At 39.7% G+C, this 22,647-nt stretch overlaps 2 protein-coding genes and 1 non-coding gene across 4 annotated transcripts; 2 read left to right on the top strand and 1 right to left on the bottom strand.

Annotated features, from left to right (window-relative positions):
* Nucleotides 1–1,700: 1,700 nt before the first annotated feature.
* Nucleotides 1,701–6,512, top strand: LOC112214951 (transmembrane 4 L6 family member 4). 2 transcript variants are annotated; one of them, XM_042298219.1, is made up of 5 exons: nucleotides 1,701–2,137; nucleotides 3,019–3,084; nucleotides 3,806–3,957; nucleotides 5,768–5,954; nucleotides 6,075–6,512. In XM_042298219.1, exons 1-5 carry the CDS (start codon nucleotides 1,943–1,945, stop codon nucleotides 6,081–6,083), a joined length of 609 nt encoding a protein of 202 aa, XP_042154153.1. In that variant the 5' UTR covers nucleotides 1,701–1,942; the 3' UTR covers nucleotides 6,084–6,512. The 2 variants fall into 2 exon arrangements, with proteins under 2 accessions (XP_042154153.1, XP_042154154.1); XM_042298220.1 differs by having other exon boundaries at nucleotides 1,717–2,137; nucleotides 6,071–6,506.
* Nucleotides 6,513–7,067: 555 nt separating this feature from the next.
* Nucleotides 7,068–7,139, bottom strand: trnaw-cca. The gene has a single exon. It is a non-coding gene; the product is annotated as a tRNA-Trp (tRNA).
* Nucleotides 7,140–9,569: 2,430 nt separating this feature from the next.
* Nucleotides 9,570–22,355, top strand: LOC112214950 (lysophosphatidic acid receptor 6). Its single transcript, XM_024373980.2, has 7 exons — nucleotides 9,570–9,783; nucleotides 14,915–15,047; nucleotides 19,393–19,548; nucleotides 19,658–19,856; nucleotides 20,195–20,521; nucleotides 20,636–20,733; nucleotides 20,853–22,355. The coding sequence occupies exons 2-7, from the start codon at nucleotides 14,942–14,944 to the stop codon at nucleotides 20,924–20,926; spliced, it is 960 nt and encodes a 319-aa protein (XP_024229748.1). The 5' UTR covers nucleotides 9,570–9,783; nucleotides 14,915–14,941; the 3' UTR covers nucleotides 20,927–22,355.
* Nucleotides 22,356–22,647: the final 292 nt, after the last annotated feature.

The following is a 22,647-nucleotide window of genomic DNA, read 5'->3' as shown; positions in this document are numbered from 1 at the left end:
AGAGGTAGCTTGCGATCCATTGCATTTCTACAGACCAAGGAATTCTCCGGTTGAAACATTATTGAAGATTTATGATAAAAACATCCTGAAGATTGATTCTATACCTCGTTTGACATGTTTCTACGAACTGTAATATTAATTTTCATCTGAACTTTTGCCAGGACTTGCCCGCACGTCGTGAGCTCGGCTTGTGTACTAAACGCGCAAACAAAAAGGAGGTATTTGGACAGAAATTATAGACTTTATCGAACAAATCAAACATTTCTTGTGGAACTGGGATTCCTGGGAGTGCATTCTGATGAAGATCATCAGATCACCTTTGTAAGTGAATATTTATAATGCCATTTCTGACTTCTGTTGACTCCACAACATGGCGGATATCTGTTTGGCTTGTTTTGTTGTCTGAGCGCTGTACTCAGATTATTGCAAGGTGTGCTTTTTCCGTAAAGTTTTTTGAAATCTGACATAGCGGTTGCATTAAGGAGAAGTAAAATCTACAATTCTGTGCATAATACTTGTGTCTCTTATCAAAGTTTATTATGAGTATTTCTGTAAATTGATGTGGCTCTGAAAATTTGCCAGATGTTTTTCGAGGCACAACATTACTGACCATAAAGCGCCAATGTAAACTGAGATTTTTGGATATAAATATGAACTTTATCGAACAAAACATACATATATTGTGTAACATGAAGTCCTATGAGTGTCATCTGATGAAGATCATCAAAGGTTAGTGATTCATTTTTATCTCTAATTCTACTTTTTGTGACTACTCTCTTTGGCTGGAAAATGGCTGTATGTGTTTTTTTGTGACTAGGCTCTGACCTAACATAATCATATGGTGTGCTTTCGCTGTAAAACATTTTTTAAATCGGACACGATGGGTAGATTAACAAGAAGTCAAGCTTTAATTTGGTCTATTGCACTTGTGAATGTTTGAAAGTTAAATATTTTCTGAAAAATATTTTTTAATTTCGCGCTCTGCCTTTTCAGCGGATAGCCCTAACAACTTTTAAGGTATCTTTACTTTTACTCAAGCATGACAATTGAGTACTTTTTCCACTACTGCCTGACTCCATGTGGATGGACAAACCCAACCCAGTTTTATGACTCAATAATAAGGCCAACTAAAGGTGATGTAGTGTTGCAGTCACTGGCAGGCGCGTTCACAGATCGGGTTCTAGCCGCCCTTGAGCACCTAACCTGTCGCCTTCCTATTAGAAAAGTGCCCTAAAAAAAAGTGCCCTTTCAGATTGGTAGTATTTTTTAAATAATACCTTTTTATTATACTAGTAGTATATTTTATTTCCTTTTCTGTAAATAATTGCCCATCAAACTAGGTGATCTCTCATATTCTAATCTTGGAAAATTCCCCTCCCCTCCCCGCTCCTCTCCTTTTTTCTTTCCCACGCTAGAGTGCACTGCACTTGTCCTCCAGCTGCTGCAGAAGCTACCGGCACCTAGCGGTAATATGAGTAGTGGCACACAGGCTACTTTTTTAAGTTGTATGTCGTCTCTCATGGTCAGTGACAGGGAAGGGTTCAACTCAACTGTTTTTAAGTAAGCCTACAATGCAGATGTTAGCACTTGCCACTCCAAAGGTCGGTGCACGGCCCTGGTCACTGGAGTCAATGATGGGGTGGTCTATAGTTTAGTTTTATCACCTAACTAGCCCCTCCTCTACCAAGCTAACCTCCACCCTAGATACCACCACCAGGATTTAAGCAGCTTCGCATCTACCTCTAGAGCCATTCTGTAGATAGCTGAGAAGAGAGCACAGGAGGAGTTGTCTCTGACATTTTTTTAAAAAATCTTCTGAATTCTTCTCAGTGGGGGAGGTACTGTAGAGAGATAACTGAAGTCTACCATATCGAATTTTTCGTGGAAACCAACAAGACATTTTTTCCTCCCTCAACGTTGAAGAAACTGTACAACTAGCAACATGTGCACAGGAAAGTGCTCTAAGGTCATTGCGATCTCACTCTACGTCCTGGCGGGGGTCTCAATCATCTGTAACATCATTGCGTTCTTCCCCGACTGGTCGACGAAGTACGCCAAGTTGGACAGAGAAGAAAATGGAGCCCGGATCACCGACGAGGTCAAATACATGGGAGGTGTCATCGGCGGAGGAATCATGGTGAGTTTAAAGTTTAGTTAGACTATTATGTGACTTATTTTGGTTTAAAAGACTCGGCTTTAGTTCAGTTCCATTTCAATCCAGTCAGTTTGAAAATGTTCAATTGAAATTGATCAAATTTGAATAGAAATGTCAGCTTATTGACTGAACTGAAATGCAATTGACCCCAACCCTGGTTTAGACATGCTGATTCTATAGAGTATTGGTCACACCATCACAGGTTTGTGTGGTCATTTCCAAGATAAAAACAATTGAAGTGGAATAATGTAACATTACTGTGACCAACAGTTCCCAAATGTTAATTCCACTGATGTTGCTGACTATATGTACATTTTAAATATGCTCTCTCTAAATATGCCTCTCCACACCAACAGTTGTGATAAAAGTATTCTCAAATGTTTTATTTTCCTTTTCTCTCTCTCTCTCTCTCTCTCTCTCTCTATCTCACTCTCTCTCTCACTCTCTCTCTCACTCTCTCTGTCTCTCCCTCTCCTCTCTCTCTCTCTCTCTCTCTCTCTCTCTCTCTCTCTCTCTCTCTCACTCTCTCTGTCTCTCTCTCTCTCTCACTCTCTCTCTCTCTCTCTCTCTATCTCTCTCTCTCTCTCTCTCATCTCACTCTCTCTCTCTCTCTCTCTCTCTCTCTCTCTATCTCTCTCTCTCACTCTCTCTGTCTCTCCCTCTCTCTATCTCACTCTCTCTCTCTCTCTCTCTCTCTCTCACTCTCTCTGTCTCTCCCCCTCTCTCTCTCTCTCACTCTCTCTGTCTCTCCCTCTCTCTATCTCACTCTCTCTCTCTCTCTCTCTATCTCACTCTCTCTCTCACTCTCTCTCTCTCTCTCTCTCTCTCTCTCTCTCTCCCTCTCTCTCTCACTCTCTCTTCAGTGCCTTATTCCAGCAATCCATATCCACCTGACTAGCAGCAATGGTTGCTGTGCCAACCGCTGTGGGGTAAGTCTAACTACACTCTAACTACTGCTCCCCCCAATCCCAACCTTAACCATTCATATCTGATCCTATATCAGTTGTTAAAGAGAACGTGTACCTACTTTAAGCCCATAACACCTGACACAATAAGAGGGTGAGGGGCCTGGGACTATGGGTGGGGCAATGACAGTTACAGCCATAATGGGGCGGCAGGGTAGTCTAGTGGTTAGTGTTGGACTAGTAACCGAAAGGTTGCGAGTTCAAATCCCTGAGCTGACAAGGTACAAATCTGTCTTTCTACCCCTGAACAGGCAGTTAACCCACTGTTCCTAGGCCTTCATTGAAAATAAGAATATGATCTTAACTGACTTGCCTAGTTAAATAAAGGTTTAAAAAAATGGTTAAAGAAAGAATTGCTTGACTTTACCACCCCCTGCTGGTAAAACAGGTGTAATACCAGGAAATAATTCACTGGGCATCTATGGCCAATGACTACCCACAAAGTAACACTCTCTCACATTATGGTTAGTGTAATTCCACAATAAAGCAATTTGGCAAACAAGATAAATCAAACTGGCTGAGAAATGCATGGTATTTATCAACCTTTAGTTAAGCAAAGTTTGTAGAAGCCCAAATAAATTGTATTTTCTAAGTAGTAAATACACAACAAAGATGAAATGTACAACATACTCAACCTTCTCTTACACTGACCCCTGACCTCTAGATTATCCTTGCTACACTTTAGATGTTCCTGTCCATTGGGTTTGCTGCTGCTGGGGTTGTTGGAGCACTGTACAGTCTGGCTACATCTGCCCTGGGCCTGTCCAATGGACCTGTCTGCCTCTTTACGGAAACACCAACATCTGTTCCAGGGTGGGGGAGACCTTTCTTGAACAAGTAAGTTTATTTATGTATTTTATTACTTGTTTTAAATTGTATTTTTATGGTTTATTTTATGTAGGCCGTCATTGTAAATAAGAATTTGTTCTTAACTGACTTGCCTAGTTAAATAAAGGTTAAATAAAATAAAATACAATTTTTTTACCGGGTAGTCCCATTGAGGTCAAAGACTGATTTTCCAAAGATAATATAGAGTACCAGTTAAATGTTTGGACACACCTACTCATTACAGGGTTTTTATATATTTGTACTATTTTCTACATTGTAGAATGATAATGAAGACATCAAAACTATGAAATAACACATATGGAATCATTTAATAACAAAAAAAGTGTTAAACAAATCAAAATATTTTGGTTTTTGATTTTTCAAAGTAGCCACAATTTGCCTTGATGATAGTTTTGCACACACTTGGCATTCTCTCAACCACCTTCACCTGGAATGCATATCAATTAACAGGTGTGCCTTGTTAAAACTTAATATGTGAAATGTTTTCTTTCTTAATGTGTTTGAGCCAATCAGTTGTGTTGTGACAAGGTAGGGGTGGTATACAGAATATAGCCCTATTTGTTTAAAGACCAAGTTCATATTATGGCAAGAATAAGCAAAGAGAAATTACGGTCCATCATTACTTTAAGAATTGAAGGTCAGTCAATCAAGATCATTTCAAGAACTTTGAAAGTTTCTTCAAGTGCAATCGCAAAAACTATCAACCCCTATGATGAAACTGGCTCTCATGAGGACCACCACAGGAACGGAAGACCCAGAGTTACTTCCGCTGCAGAGGATAAGTTCATTAGAGATACCAGCCTCAGAAATTGCAGCCCAACTAAATGCTTCACAGAGAGTTTAAGTAACAGACACATCTCAACATCAACTGTTCAGAGCAGACTGTGTGAATCAGGCCTTTATGGTCGAATAATAAAAAATACAGATAAATGTAACCTTTATTTAAATAGGCAAGTCAGTTAAGAACAAATTCTTACTTACAAAGACGGCCTACATCTGCCAAACCCGGACAATGCTGGACCAATTGTGCACTGCCCTATGGGACTCCCAATCACGGTCGGTTGTGATACAGCCTGAATTGCTACAGAAAAACCACTACTAAAGGATACAAATAAGAAGATGAGACTTGCTTGGCCCAAGAAATCGCTGGAAATCTGTCCTTTGGTCTGATGAGTCCAAATTTGAGATTTTTGGTTCCAACTGCCGTGTCTTTGTGAGACACAGAGTAGATGAACAGATGATCTCCGCATTTGTGATTCCCATCGTGAAGCATGAAGGAGGAGGTGTGATGGTGTGGGGGTGCTTTGCTGGTGACACTGTCTGTGATTTATTTAGAATTCAAGGCACACTTAACCAGCATGGTTTCCACAGCCTTCTGCAGCAATACGCCATCCTATCTGCCTTGCACTTAGTGGGACTATCATTTGTTTTTCAACAGGACAATAACGCATTCCAGGTGAAGCTGGTTGAGCGAATGCCAAGAGTGTGCAAAGCTGTCATCAAGGCAAAGGGTGGCTACTTTGAAGAATCTCAAATATAAAATAGATTTGGCTTTGTTTAACTCTTTTTTGGTTACTACATGATTCCATATGTGTTATTTCATAGTTTTGATGTCCTCGCTATTATTCTACAATGTAGAAAATAGTACAAATAAAGAAAAACCACTGAATGAGTAGGTTTGTCCAAACTTTTGACTGGTACTGTATGTATATTTATTTTTGTCTTTGGGGACTAGTGCTGGCTACTGTAAAGAACTTTCTGACAAAATATTAATATAATTGATTGTTCCTCATTGCAGCAACGGGAGTTACCTGGGCGACAGTGACCTGTGGACAAAGTGTATAGAGCCCGAAGGTGTTGTGGAGTTTAACCTTGGGTTGTTCGCCACGCTGTTGGTGGTGGCAAGTCTGGAGCTGGTGCTGTGTGGAATACAGATGGTCAACGGACTGTTTGGATGCATCTGTGGCACCTGTGGCGGCAGGGAGGTGAGATAGTGGGTGGGGAGTGGTAAGAGAGGGGATGAAAGAAATAAACAAATAAAGGAAGGAGGAAAGAAAGAGGATTGGTGTTCACCTAACCGTTGACCTCTATTTCCTGTCAGTAAGGAAGCGTGATGATCCATGATGACCATCGACTGTGACCATTTTTCAACCACGACCACTTGACCACTTGAGGAACACAAAGAAGAACTGACCACAACCCATCTGTGCCCATTTGTCAAGAGGAATGAATGGTTATTGAAGAAAGGTTGACGTATTCACTGTCTCTTCTCTATGGCCTACAAAGGGTATTTATAATAGACTTATAATGGCTTAGTGTATTAGGCTGTTCAACACACATCAGTGACTGTAATAATCAGTAGTTATGTTCATTGATATGACATTCTGTAAATCTTATGTTTCTCATGTTTCAATATAATTCTATGCATATTTTATGTTATATTTTGCAATTAAATGCTGGGTGAAAAAAACAAATTATGTTTATTATTTATCTCCTTTTTGACGTTTATTTTTTTTGTTGACATTTCCTGGTCAAAATGTTTCTCATGAAAATATTTTATTAAATTGTAAGTAAATATGCTCACAGTTGAAGGGTATTATTCAACAGAACATACATATATCGTTATCATTCATTACATGATCATAGCATTACATTTATTGAATGATTCCGTTACAAATGTAGCCTAGATGAAACAGTATGGAGGAAGAAATAAGTAAGACATTCAAACCTGCAATATAGTCAGTCACTTGTTGGGCGAACCGACGAAATTCACATAGAATTTTAAGTTATAGATCTGTCATTCGCATTGAATGCAAGTCTAAGAAGCGGTAGTTCTGTTCTATGTCCGTTATTTCTATACTTCCCGTTCTAACGTTTATTTTGTGCATCTTTTACTTTCGGTTTTGTACACCAGCTTTAAACACAATATTTTTGGTTATGGAAAATATATTTCACAACGGTTTGGTAAAATGATTATCTGCACATGCTTATTTTGTCACATAAACAAACTGTAATCTGGCGAACTATTAGAATTTTTGCAAAGACGAATGTCGGATCGATATCAGCATATTGCATATGACCATTAAGCAAAAATGACATGACCCCGACGTGATTTGAACACGCAACCTTCTGATCTGGAGTCAGACGCGCTACCGTTGCGCCACGAGGTCCATACAGCAACATAGCTTTGTATGGTTTATACTTCTCTCTCTGTTAGTTGTAGTAAAAAAGTTACGGTGTGGCAGTTATTTGTTATATTGGTAACTACAACTGTACAAAATGGTTCTTCCGATTTGCGAAATGTAGCCTAAATCATATAAAAATATACAATAACGTTTAAATTAAAAACGGTTTGATACCGATACTGTTCAAATGGGATGTACATTCTTCATTACATAAAAATAGAATTACTTCTGGATTCAAAACGTTTTTTTTCTCCCGAATCCAAATGAACAGTTATATCTTGCTATGTCGTGATTAACAGCATGCATTGCCAAGTGAATTTAAATGTCCGTTCCTTCTCTTCCAGTCACGTAAAAGTCAGTGGCAGGCTAATAATTCTCACTCTCACTTGGAAAGATAAAAGAAAATGTCGTCGAGGCACGCCATTAATGTGCAAGCTGTTTCAATATGCTTTGTGTTGTAGTCACGACAGACAAAGATATATAGTGAAGCAAACTTTACTAGGCATGTTGTTAACCAGCACATTAATCAAGTAAGTAACAACTGGTTTCCGTTTCCTGTGTAACATCAATATGAGTAAAATAAATATTGCTACATGTTCTTTTTTACATTTTAAATTTTACAACAAATGCAGACTCCACATAACTTTGGCTTGTAGTCCATGTCTGCAATAAACTGGAATGTGAACTAAATGTTTGTTTACTGTCTCTGACTGCCCATCAATTATTATTATTTTTTACCTTCACACAAATTCTTTCAGGTGTATAGGTCTTCGGATGGCCCTACCAGACCTTGTGTGGGCTCTTCCTCAGGTGTCGCCTGTTCCTCCTGAAGACTTGTCCCTGTTCTGTCTTCACCTCGTAGGATCTTTGCTCCACAGGTCCGACTACTGTGGCCCTCTGCCACCACTGTTTCTGTCTTGTGCGTGGCTGAACTCTCACCCTGTCATCTCGTTGCAGCTCTGTGAGGTCCTTAGCAGAGGTGTCGTAGTACTTTGCCTGCTTCTGTTGTCTTTCTTTGAACTTCTCCAGCTGACAGTTTGCCATCCCCGGTCTCAGAAGATTTTCACTCATTATAAGTAGATGCCTTTTGTACGTCTTCCCATGAGCACCTGTAACCGCGGCACTTTTTTTCAAACTGCCGCCTGGGATGTATTCTTCATTTACATTGATGAGATCCAGGATCTTTTGAGTACCGCTGCCACCATGTTTAAATATGCTTTTTGTTGTAGTCACGACAGACAAAGATATATAGTTAAGCAAACTTTACTAGGCATGTTGTTAACCAGCACATTAATCAAGTAAGTAACAACTGGTTTCCGTTTCCTGTGTAACAGCAATATGAGTAACATCAATATTGCTACACAAGCTACATACAAACATAAAGCAGCTATAATAACAGTTAGCTAGTGTCACGAGAATTTTCAATCCCAATGATGATAACTAACAATCATTTAAGCTTTGACTAATTCCCTGAGGTTTGTAAGACCCTGGGTTTAATAATAATTAGGCAAAGTATCAGATTCTGCAAAAGGTTTGTAGTTTATTCAGAGAACGTTCTAAAGTCAACTAAAATTTGAACAGTCTTTATAATCCCCTCTACGCACACACACACACAGACAGATCACTTGGCAGTTTCTCGCCGTTCCTTTCCTCCTAAGATAAGAGAGGCCTTGGAAGGGTCCTCCTGTTGTCAGGTCATGTGTAGTCTACCAGCCTCTGTTTTCTCAACAATACATTTCTCCCTCTTAACTTGTCCCACCTTACCACATAGTAATACAATGGTCTAGTCACACATGTTATGGAATTATGACTCTTAGCACATTTCATACATTTATATGATTTCAGGGTGGAATCCTTTAGTCATTACTTTAAACATATAAATTACTTTATCAGCTAGCTAGATAAACAGAAAGCAGAGCTAGCAAACTTAGTTAAAGTTAGCTAAATAAAACTTGCTGAGGAAAATACAGTAAATAGCTAGCAATGCCAATATAAAATTAATCTAATTAATTATTTATTCCTATTTAACAATTTTTTCTTATATGAAGACAAATATATAGTAAAGAAATAGTGTTCTCTTTCCGTTTTTTTCCGTCCTCTGGAGCAGCAGGTTGTCACTGTCAAAATCACTGTCTTTTGCGCAACAGAAGTTAGAACTCATCGAATCCCATTGTGAAGTAGAGAGGGACACTATTTGGCCGGGGGACATTATTTGACATGACAGGCCCTTGACAGGAAACGTAAAAGAGAGGCTGTGTGTGTGTGAATGCAATGAGAGCTTCCCCTTATAAACGCAGAAGAGAAACAGTCAATAATGTCACAGACAGAGAGACATACATTTACAACACAGATATAGAGTGAGAGAAGAATTAGAGAAGATATGGAAAAAGAGAGCAGAGAGAGAGAGAGAGAGAAAAAGAGTGGTGTGAGAAAGAAAGAAGAGAGAGCGATGAAGAGAGAAAACGAGAAGAGCGATTGAGAGAGGGACTACTCCTTCTTTGCAGACTGATGATTCAGACCTTGTCTGCAGTTCAGAGCGAAAAGAGAGAGGAACCAAGGTACCCGCGATTTACTGTAGATCTCAAGAACTTCAGAAAGAGAATCTCCCACTCACAGAATCATCCAACAGGTGAGTTCCATTCCATGCAATCACTATTAGCTGTGTATGACTATAGTATTTCTACGTACCAACATCATATTCAATCAACACTGGTACTGTATGCTTCCAAACATCAATGATACTTTGTAACTGCATCAATAACGGCAGCATCAATAACTGCAGATGAGGTAGAATGATAACTTCATATGTGTGTGTTTTTGTGTTGATACTACTGAATGTGTGTGTGTGTGTATTTACATTACAGTATAGGTGATGCGAGAAAGAGAGAGAAATAGAAAAAGTCAGAGTGAAAAGATGAGAAGACTTGACAGATTAACATCTCAACTGTTGCTTCACACAGAGTATCATCTTTTCTTTATTCTCCACAGTTACAGACACCGTTGCAATGGAGAGTGACGTGACTGAATATGCAAAAGTAGACTCGAGTAAAATGTGCCAAACAGACAGTAAAATACACAATCTAGACCAGGGATCAGCAACTAGATTCAGCCGCGGACTGATTTTTTCTTGAGCGGACGGTCAGGGGGCTGGAACATAATTACAAATGATTTGTGACTGCAAATTGACCAGAAGATACCCAAACAGATATAATGTTTGACTAAAGCATAATCATTTCAAACTTCGCTTACATGTGTATACAATCATGTCGTGTCTCTCTATTATGCGTGGGAATACCTTGGAACTGATTTCTTAAATTAAATCACTTGGAGCTGATTTCCTGGTGTTTTTTTGGTCAAAAATGAAAACACCCAAAATGTTATTTTAATGAAAACATACGAATTCGGGGGCCAAATTCACCCAGCGGGCTGCCAGTTGGGGAACCCTGATCTAGACCATAGAAAACAATTACATCTGGGCTACAATGGAATTAAATAGATTATCAAAAAAATATACATACTTAGGAGACATAGCATATCAACAAGTTTACATTTCTCAACTGTTTTGCAACGCTATAGCAGTCATGTAGTGTCTGCTCATGCTTTACAGTCTCCATGACTTTATGAGACATTAATAAAGGCATTCGCTTTCACTGTAGTAAGAACGCCTTTTTGTTCCTCTTTGGTAAATGCAATTAACCTATTTAAATATTACACTGAGTATACAAAACATTAAGAACACCTTTCTAATATTGAGTTGCCCTCAGAACAGCCTCAATTCGTCGGGGCATGGACTCTACAAGGTGTCGAAAGCATTCCACAGGGATGCTGGCCCATGTTGACTCCAATGCTTCCCACAGTTGTATCGAGTTGGCTGCAGTTCTTGACACAAACCAATGCACCTGGCACCTACTACCACACCCCGTACAAAAGCACTTAAATCTTTTGTTGCGTTTATGTATTTTGTTTTGTTGCTTTTTTGTGCTAATGCGCTGTCTGCGTGCTACGTGTTGCTTGTTTTATGTTGCTCTGCATGTAATCACAGCTCATTGTTTGTCTGTATTGTTATTTTAATTGTTGTTAATAACCTGCCCAGGGACTGTGGTTGAAAATTACCCGGCTGGCTAAAACCGGCACTTTTACCGAAACGTTAATTAACGTGCACTCTACCTGTAAAAATACAAATAAACTCTTGCCCCTTCACCCTCTGAATGGCACACATACACAATCCATGATTCAATTATCTCAAGGCTTAAAAATCCTTCTTTAATCCTCCCTTTCATCTACACTGGTTTAAGTGGATTTAACACGTGACATCAATAAGGGATCATAGCTTTCCTCTGGATTCACCTGGTCAGTCTGTGGCATGGGAAGAGCAGGTGTTCATAATGTTTTGTACACTCACTATATATGGCACAGTATCTGTCAGGGGGAAATCTTTACAGCGTTAAATAATGACTTCGGGCATCCCGAGTGGAGAAGCGGTCTAAGGCACTGCAGTGCTTGAGGCGTCACCACAGATCTGGGTTCAATCCCAAATGGAATGATATTCCCAACATAGTGCACTAATTTAGACCAGATCCCTGGTAGCGCACTATAAATGGCATAGGATGCCATTTTGGGTAGCAGACTTTGTCTAGTGTCGATCAGACGGGTACCCAATGAAACAGGTTTGAGGAGTTAGCGAGGTAACTTTGGTCACCTTTGAGTTCAACTCGGGATAACAAGTCATACAAAAGTGGCTCAGGTCAATTTCTATGGCAACGAATCCTTCAGAACGAACCTGCTCTGAAGCAGGCTTACTCACGGCTAACTCCACTTACCCTGAATGAAATGACTGAGGCGCGAGTTGAGGACCAATCAAATCAGATTCCATCCCTTTAGCAAAGATTGCGTCATCATCCCCTTCCTTTGAAGGAGACGACTGAATGAATATGTAATTGATCAAACGTTTTTTTTTTGTGTTTAAAAATAGTCATGTTAAAATAATCACATTAAACATGTAATATTGACAGAATGCATTTCGAACTTCGTGCAATGTAACACTTGTATGACTTAATAGAAAATAAATATAAAAAGGAGTGGGAAAACGGTTCTTGTTCATTGATAAGCACACCAAACCACACCAAAGATGACGTTAACGATAAGTAACCAAATAAAGATGGCACTTCTAAAAGCCTATTTCACACCATAGCTTGCTGAATTTGCAAGATAACTTTTATTTCATTTTGATCCCTAGCCGTGACCCCACTCTCCGAGGGTGTCTCAGGAGGAGTTGGGATACCAAAAATACATTTCCACACTCATATAGGTTACCCACTTGTACATGCAGTGAAACTGGACTAATATAAGTACCCCCTATTTGACTTTTTCGGGATTGATGCATTGTCTTACTGTAGAATTCAGCATTCGACGAGCCACGTGAGACATGCACGAGCAGTTCCAAGCCTTCAAGAGTTAGTGGCAGGTGGACGAGCAACAACAACCGTCAACGTTTGGCTGAAGCCTGAGCTGGAATGTCAAGCTAACTGAAGCCGGTTAAGTTTAGGAAGTTTACATACACCTTAGCCAAATACATTTAAACTATGTTTTTCCCAATTCCTGACAATCATAGTAAAAATTCCCTGTCTTAGGCAGGTTGGATCACCACTCTATTTTAAGAATGTGAAATGTCCGAATAATAGTAGAGAGAATTATTTATTTCAGCTTTTATTTCTATCATCAAATTCCCAGTGGGTCAGAAGTTTACATACACTCAATTAGTATTTGTTAGCATTGCCTTTTAAATTGTTTAACTTGGGTTAAATGTTTTGGGTAGCCTTCCACAAGCTTCCTACAATAAGTTGGGTGAATTTTGGCCTATTCCTCCTGACAGAGCTTGTGTAACTGAGTCAGGTTTGTAGGCCTCCTTGCTCGCATACACTTTTTCAGTTCTGCCCACAAATTTTCTACAGGATTGAGGTCAGGCTTTGTGATGGCCACTCCAATACCTTGACTTTGTTGTCCTTAAGCCATTTTGCCACAACTTTGGAAGTATGTTTGGGGTCATTGTCCATTTGGAAGACCCATTTGCGACCAAGCTTTAACTTCCTGACTGATGTCTTGAGATGTTGCTTCAATATATTCACGTAATTTTCCTCCCTCAAGTTGCCATCTATTTTGTGAAGTGCACCAGTTCCTACTGCAGCAAAGCACCCCCACAACATGATGCTGCCACCCCCGTGCTTCATGGATGGGATGGTGTTCTTCGGCTTGCAAGCCTCCCCTTTTGTCCTCCAAACATAACGATAGATATTATGGCCAAACATTTCTATTTTTGTTTCATCAGACCAGAGGACATTTCTCCAAAAAGTACGATCTTTGTCCACATGTGCAGTTGCAAACCGTAGTCTGGCTTTTTAATGGCGGTTTTGGAGCAGTGGCTTCTTCCTTGCTGAGCGGCCATTCAGGTTATGTCGATATAGGACTCATTTTACTGTGGATACAGATACTTTTGTACCTGTTTCCTCCAGCATCTCAAATCAAATCAAATGTTATTTGTCACATACACATGGTTAGCAGATGTTAATGCGAGTGTAGCGAAATGCTTCACAAGGTCCTTTGCTGTTGTTCTTGGATTGATTTTCACTTTTCTCACAAAAGTATGTTTATCTCTAGGAGACAGAACCCGCTCCTTCCTAAGCGGTATGATGGCTGCGTGGTCCCATGGTGTTTATACTTGCGTACCATTGTTTGTACAGATGAACGTGGTACCTTCAGGCGTTTGGAAATTTCTCCCAAGGATGAACCAGACTTGTGGAGGTCTACAATTGTTTTTCTGAGGTCTTGATTTCCCCATGATGTCAAGCAAAGAGGCACTGAGTTTGAAGTTAGGCCTTGAAATACATCCACAGGCACACCTCCAATTGACTCAAATGATGTCAATTAGCCTATCAGAAGCTTCTATAGCCATTATATAATTTTCTGGAATTTTCCAAGCTGTTTAAAGGCACAGTCAACTTAGTGTATGTAAACTTCTGACCTACTGGAATTGTGATACAGTGAATTATAAATTAAATAATCTGTCTGTAAACAATTGTTTGAAAAATATGAATGTCCTAACCGACTTGCCAAAACTATAGTTGTTAACAAGACATTTGTGGAGTGGTTGAAAAGCGAGTTTTAATGACTCCAACCTAATTGTATGTAAACCTCCGACATCAACTGTATATACACACATGACATTTGAAATCTATTGTTTTGGAACTTCTGTGAGTGTAATGTTTTCTGTTAATTTGTTACTGTTTATTTCCTTTTTGTTTATTATCTACTTCACCTGCTTTGGCAATGTTTACACACGTTTCCCATGTCAATACATTACTTGAATTGAATTGAGAGACAGAGATGACTTTCACACCTCTCTGCTGTGGAGTCATGCTTACGAAACAACTTTTATTGGTTTTGACACCCCCCCCCCACCACCACCTCTCTTGCACACACACAAACATACACAAACACAACTGGTTAATAGGGGACTACAGATTCTTCAGAGGAAATGGTGGTGGTTGTGGTAGAGGTACCTCAAAGGAAACCGTTTGATCTGGCTCTCTTTCTATCTCTCTCTTTCTATCTGTCTCGCCTCTCTTTCCTGTCTTCCTGACTCAACAGAATTCACATATAAGCAGCAGGAAACCAGCCATGTCCACATGTAACTGACATTCTCGCTCTCTCTCGCTATCCCCCGCACGTTCTCTCTCTCTCTCTCACGCTCGCCCCCTCTGCAGAAAAGCACCACCAAAGACGAGGTAACCATGACCATCAACACCACCCATAACTGCACCGAGCCCCAGATTAACCTTATTTTCGTGGGGGTCTACGTCATTGTCTTCACCGTCGGCCTCTTCCTCAATCTCACAGGTACAAGGAGAGAACATACTCAACTCTTACCCTCTTGCATAAAGAAATAAACGGGTGCTTGGAGCCAACGATCTAGAACAAAAAGAAACGCACACCTATTTAGGCGAGGTGCTGGCTAGCGGAGTAGAAAACTTGAAAATAAAGCAGAGCCCTCTCTCCTTTATTTTCATGGAGCCAACAATCTATCACATCACAAATGAAGCCTCCTCGGGTCATATGTATCAGGCATCTCAGAATGGATCTACTGTAGGATCAGGCCCTCCCCATCCATGTATTCTTATTCATTGTGATGTGAAATGCAAAACTGATCCTAAATCAGCCCTCCTTCTCTGAGACACATACAGTGCATTCTGAAAATATTCAGACCCCTTGACTTTTGATATTTTGTTACTTTACAGCCTTATTAAAAGAAAAATCCCTCATCAATGTACACACAATACTCCATAATTAGAAAGCAAAAACATTTTTTTTAAATAATGCTTGCAAATGTATTAAAAATCAAAAAATGAAACATTTTAGGCCAATTGTGCGTCGCCCTATGGACCTCCCAGTCGCGGCCGGCCGAGAAAGGGCCTGTGCCACCAAAGTCTCTGGTGGCACAGCTAGCACTGCACTGCCTTAGACCACTGTGCCACCCGGGAGGCCTGTTTTTATTTTTAATACATTTGCAAAAATGTCCAAAAACATGTTTTCGCTTTGTCATTATGGGGTATTGTGTGTAGATTTCTGAGGATTTTTATTTTATTTGATCAATTTTAGAATAAGGCTCTAATGTAACAAAATGTGGAAAAAGTCAAAGGGCTCAAATACTGTAACTAAGGTATTTTACAATAGTTACAGTATCTTTTTTTCAGCTTCAGCTACCCTCAACCCCTCCCATCTATATCTGAAGACCATCTCATTTTGATTTCTATTTGACATATAGTTTTGCGCTGTTTCACAAAAGTTCAGAATCTTTTTATTCTCATAGTTTCTACAGATTGTAAATTAAAGATAAACATTTTGCTCAACATATTATATTTTAATTGATCGATTGACTATGACTTTTAAAATCACCCAGCAGTGCTATTTGCAGAGTTAGCTCCAGGTAAATGTTGCAATTCTTCAGCCATTCCTGAACAAGCTACATATGGACAGTACCAAAATAAATTATCTAATGATTGTCTCTTCGCAGGAAAATCTACAGAGCTGGCATGGTTGTATCCCCCATATATATGACATTCTATTGGTTGCAATAATTTTGTATAATCATTTAAATTGGAAAATTCTAAGTTTTGAATCCGGCATCTTTTTGTGTATCAGCACATAAACCATGTGCCATGGAATCAGTACATCGAAAATCTCTTCCCATTTGTTTGCAATCTGTATGGCACAGTTGTCAATTATTTGTCCTAAAATGACACTGGTATACTTTTTTATGTAACACAATTTTATTTCACCAATTTTGTTTTTTAATGCAGGGCTGACAGACAAGTTCCTTACTTTTTCCCCCTTTCCACTTGCCTCTTCCATTTTTGCGGTTATGCTGCAATTAGTTGGTTGTAATTTTGGGTAGAGGAGACATTTCTATAAATTTTTGTTAGCTGCATGTGTGACATGACTTCACCAGTCCTCTTTATGATATAACTGACAAAGATTATACCCTTATTAATATTTTTTCCCAAAAAAGTATGTTTTTTTAATCAATTAGTATATTTAACCATAATATTTGTTGTATTATTTGTTCTGTCTTTTCTGGTGGATAAAACTGAAATTCCAATCAACTTTCTATGGCTTGTTTTAAAAATACAAATATTTTGGAGATGATTTCATTTTCAAATAGTGAAATATTGTAAAGGGAAAAGGACAATTATTGAACAAAGGGTGAGTCTTTCTTAATAATCTACTGGAGAACTATTTTGGATTTATGTATGACTGCAGCCTTTAGTGAGAGGTCTAATGCTTTAATATTTAATAATTTCTACCCTCCCGAATTCATTTTTATGATATAAATAGCATGTTTAGTTTTGTCTGGGTTGCCATTCTAAATCAAATGAAATATGTTTTGCACATATCATTTAAAAAACAAGTTGCTAGGCGTAGGCAAGGCCATAAGTAAATAGGTACACTGGGATATGACAAAAGAGTTAACCAGGGTGATTTTTCCACAAATACAGGTATTTTACTTTCCATGGTAACAAGATCTTATCTATTTTTGCTAACTTTCTATTAAAAGGTATTGTAGTAAGATCATTTCTTTCTTTTGGGATCTGAATAACGAGTATGTCCACATCACCGTCAGACCATTTTATTGGTAAACTACACAGTAATGTTAAAGTTAGATTTTTTTGTGATCCAATATGCAATATATTATTACACTTATTGTAACGGGATTCGTCCTCCTCTGACGAGGAGTATGAGAGATCGGACCAATATGCAGCGTGGTACGTGTTCGTCTTTTTTTTTTTGAACAAAATCACTGAACACGAAAATACAAAATAACAAATTGAAAGACAGAAACGAAAACCGAAACAGTTCCTTGTGGAATAAAAAGACACAGAAAACAATCACCCACGAAACACTGGTGGGAAAAGGCTACCTAAGTATGATTCTCAATCAGAGACAACTAACGACACCTGCCTCTGATTGAGAACCATACCAGGCCAAACGCAAAATACAACATAGAAAAACAAACATAGACTGCCCACCCCAACTCACGCCCTGACCATACTAAAACAAAGACAAAACAAAGGAACTAAGGTCAGAACGTGACACTTATCATCATTTGGTTGTAATCCAGAAAGGTTAGAAAAGGTATTTAGATCCTCTATGAGGCTGTGGAGGGATCCAAATTGTGGATTTAAAAGAAAACGTACAATGACACCTTTGTTTTTAAGCCCTGGATTTCTAGCCGCTTGATATTATTGTTAGATCTGATTTTAATAGCTAACATTTTGTTGGCCATAATAAATAAATATGCTCATAGTGGACAACCTTGTTTTTCTCCTCTTGACAGTTTAATACTTTCTGAGAAGTAGCCATTATTTAATATTTCACACCTAGGGTTACTATACAGGTTGTATCACAACCGGCCGTGATTGGGAGTCCCATAGGGCGGCACACAATTGGCCCAGCATCGTCTGGGTTTGGCCGGTGTAGGCCGTCATTGTAAATAAGAATTTGTTCTTAACTGACTTTCCTACTTAAATAAAGGTTCAATAAAAAAATCTAAAATAAAAATGTAACCCATTGTTTAAGAGATTCTCCAAAATGGAAATATTCCAGGCATTTATAAATACATTTGAGTCAACATTATCAAAAGCCTTTTCAAAGTCAGCTATGTGAATACCATACCTGGTTTCACAGATTTTTCATAGTGCTCTATTGTTTCCAGTACTTGTCTTATATTATCTCCATTGTATCATCTGTGTAAAAAACCTGTCTGATTAGGATGAACAATATCCGACAATAACATTTCAATTCTATCCGCGATGCATTTTGCCACAATTGTATAACAGTGTTGTAAGGGGCCTCCATTTTTAAAAAATGGACTGGATCTTTATTTTTACCACTTGGTCCTTTTTCACTAGTAATGAAATCAGACCTGGTTGAGTATTTGATAATCTACCATTTTTATAGGAGTGGTTAAAACATGCTAATAACGGTCCTCTGCATACATCGTAAAAGGTTTGGCATACCTTAACTGGTATGTCATCCAGCCCTGGCGTTTTCCTTAAAGGCTTTAATTGCATCAAGAAGTTTCTCCTCTGTAATTTGGCCTTCACATGAGTCTTCTTATACAAGTGATATTGGATTGCATGGCCTCTAAAGACACATTTAAAAGTGTCCCATACAATAAGGGGATCTGCGGCACCTGTTATGTTATGTCGGAAAACGTCAGTTATAAATTATTCTGTCCTGGTTAAAAACAAGTTAGCATCCTTTGATAAAATTTCCAATATCCTCTCCCATGTGGAAATTCTGTAACAGTGATGCATATGCAAATTATTTGATGGTCCGACCCTATTCTGTCCCCATCAACAGTTTCCTTCAAAGGATTGTTTGTATAGAATAATAATAGGGAGAGCCAACTAAAGGCGTTAACTCTTTGCATCTATCCAGACCAAATGGATCACTGGGCCAGCCAATCTTAAACAGCACCTGGGCCAGCACAGGTGAAACACTTTCTGACTAACAAGATGGACAAGCCAGCACAGGTGTAACACATAGTGACTAGCAAGGTGACACCAATCGGTGCACCCCATATGCTGAATGGAAAAACCAAAGCCTGTAAAAATACAACCGCAGCACTCACTTGCGTTGCAATTTAAGCTTTTTTTTCCATTTTCAATGTTCAACCTTACAGCACTGGTAGTCTTCTTCTGTTATACCAAGTTGTGGTCCCACACCATGGTCTACATGACAAACCTGGCCATCGCAGACCTCCTCCTGGTCCTCACTCTGCCCCTGAGGATCTACTACCATCTGGGCTTGTCCGGGTTACCTCAGGTCTTGTGTGAAGGTAATGGCTGGCTCTGGGTTGTTACCAGGGCTGGGGTCTATAACATGTACATTTAGTCAAGTCAATCCTTATTTTTCTTCTTCTTCATTCATTTATTCATTCATTTCAGGGATGGGCCTGGTTCTTCTGGTCAACATGTATGGCAGCATATTCCTCCTCACCTGCATGTGTTTCGACCGCTGCATGGCCGTGTGCCTACCCATGTTGTCCTGGGTCCAGGAGGGGCGTAAGAAAGCCCCGCTGGTCTGCCTTGGGGTGTGGCTGCTCACCGCAGGCGCCAGCCTCCCCATCTACATCTCCAAACGCAGGTATAGGATACAACTAGGGCCAAGAGTTTTTCCTGGTCAGGTTAACATGAGTGCTGATGTAAGATCTGTTTAGCCTTTTCGATCACAATTAACAAGACTACATGGACAGGGGGGGACCTGATCCTAGTTCAGCACTCCTGCTCTGAAACGCTTTATGAATACAGGCCCTGGTCAGAGAGAACTCATGGCCCTATAACATCACGTCAGTCCTAAACGTATTTTCATTTCTATAGACACTGATATTCTCTCTTCTCTTTCTCTCTCTCTCGCTTTCTTTCTTTCTCTCTTTTTCTTTCTCTCCCTCTCTCTCTGTACCCTCTCTCTCCCTCTCTCTTTAGAGAGGTGTCCAATGACATCGAGGTCAATTGTTTCGGGAACCTCCCAGTCTACGCCATGCAGCCCATGGCGGTCGCCTCGACTTTAACCGTCGGCTTCGGCATCCCCTTATTGGTGATGTTAGTCTGTTCCTGGGCATTGATCCAGGCCATCACAAGGAGCTCCATAGCCCAAACAGACTTCATCGACTCTGGGAAGATTCAGAGGATGATCACCATCAGCCTGGTGATATTCCTCATCTGTTTCCTGCCCTATCATGGGACTCTGGCCCTCCTCTATGTCCATAGGGAGGCGATAACATGCCCCCTTCTGGCAGCATACCACTATAGGTAGGTAGCTTTAGGTTTACTGTATCTATTTATGTTGTACATTTCTTGTCTGTTGTATTTGAATTAATATTACCTATTATTTTGTTATTAAAAATATTATTATTATTATTACAGCCTAATGGTGGCCTGTCTGAATGCCATGTTGGACCCACTAGCCTACTACTTCACAACAGAGACGTTCAGGAGGAAGATGGATAAGGATTCTGTCAGAACAGCTCTTAGAGGAACAACAGGGAATCCAGAGGACCAGTCGATACTTTAAAGATGTTCCATCAAGGGCGTAACAGTTTCTTGAACATTAGGGGGACGGAGTCTAACATTTGGGCATTATGGATGTTCCCTGTAAACAGTCACAGCTCTGAGGGGATCAACACGAGGGGATCCAGGGGACCTGTCAATACCTGAAAGACTTTAAATATAGTTCAAATGTGGAGTCTTTATAACAATTGTGAATTCATAAAAGGATCCACAGGCATACGATTCTCATTGAACTTTTATCCAATGAAGCCTCGTCTACAGAGCTGCATCGGTTATTGACATTTGCAGATGTTACACATGAGGCTAAATGATGCAGGCCCAGGTGTCCATGGCTCAAATGGTGTCGGGATCTACTAATTCCTGCTGGGTCTTTGCTTTGGGAATCCTGTTTTGTTGACTTTTCAGCCTTTCACTGACATTAATTGGTTGATGAAGAGTAGCTAACTAAACTTTCTGATGAAATACACCAACAGAGTGGACAGAGGCCAGGCTTTGTGTAATTCAGCTCCAACTACATTGATTCACCCAAGGTCAATGCTTAAACATTTTGTAATTATGAAACGCTTACCTTTTATGTCTATGTTTGTACTCTTTAGTTGCGTGCCTTTCTTTGTTTGCTGAAATCCATGCTTTTTCAAGAAACAATCAAATACAACCACCGACTGTTTGCTCATTGCTGTTGCTCTAAGATGGCAACTCAGCCCAAATGCACGTGCCAATTGAATCTCAACAAGGAAACGGTCGGTGGTCGGAAACTTCCTTCACCACGAAGTGGAGTTTAGTCAGTTAGATGAAGAGTAGACCCAAGGTAATGTGGAGAACCAGTTTATGGCTTCCATGGACTGGATAGCTGGAGTTGATCTACCCTGAATTTTGTTTTTTCGTATGTTGCGAACGTGCAACACGAACAGTGACAAATGAACTGGCGGAGATGGCGTGAGATGTAGCCACTGAACAAACAGTGCCAATATATCCTCCAAACACTGGCTTCGAGGGCATTATCACTTTTATACAGCGGGTTACCAACATATTCAAAGAATAATTTACATATTTTAATTGAAAAAGTTATTTGGATTCATTTATTCGTTCTATCGGTTCGGTTGCCAGAGACGCGACCCAGTCGTTTAGTCTTTTTGTTCTGTGTCTATGGACACAGCCAAGTTGTTCGTTCTAAATGTTCCATTGCCATACTGACTGGCAACACTCGTATCCCTTGCTTGCTAGCAGGCCCACTACGGCTAACTTACAGTCACGTCAAAAAGTGCAGTCAGAATAACAGCAAAGTAGCTGCATTTTCATTTGTTCAAGCTGTTTTCTAATGACATTTATTTGGATACATCCATAACAATGAGCTAATGAGGCGCGATTTCGCCTGACATAGAATATGTGCTCACTCGTCAGGACACTGTTGTTCAGAGGAGCCAGCCAACAACACAGTTAACACAATCTTCTCAAACTGAGGCTGGAAAAACTGGAAACTAGCTGCACTTCATTGCATTTTACCTTTTTTCAATTGACATTTATTTCTTTGTATATATCCATACAAATGATGCCAGCTGATTCAGGATTTCGACTGGCTGAGAAATGCTGCCTGCCTGTCTGTCTCGTCCCGACTCCCGACACATTCATTGCTATGGGACAGCTGGAGATCGGAATTCAATATTAAAACAATGTTGCAAATGTTTGAGAGAAAGACAGCAAGGTTTATACAAATCTCCACGGTTGAAAATGAAATGTTAGTCTAAAATAAATATGCGATAATGTCTAGATGCTTTTTATAGTGGAGATCAAGTTAATAAAGTGCCTGACTGGGCTGATGAGACAGTGGATTGCGCAGTCAGATGGAACAGAGTAAACGCCATTTTAAC

This window comes from Oncorhynchus tshawytscha, linkage group LG15 (genome assembly GCF_018296145.1).
Source record: "Oncorhynchus tshawytscha isolate Ot180627B linkage group LG15, Otsh_v2.0, whole genome shotgun sequence".
Classification (NCBI taxonomy): domain Eukaryota; kingdom Metazoa; phylum Chordata; class Actinopteri; order Salmoniformes; family Salmonidae; genus Oncorhynchus; species Oncorhynchus tshawytscha.
The sequence above is the reverse complement of the archived record's forward strand: the minus strand, read 5'-3'. Positions and strand labels throughout refer to the sequence as shown.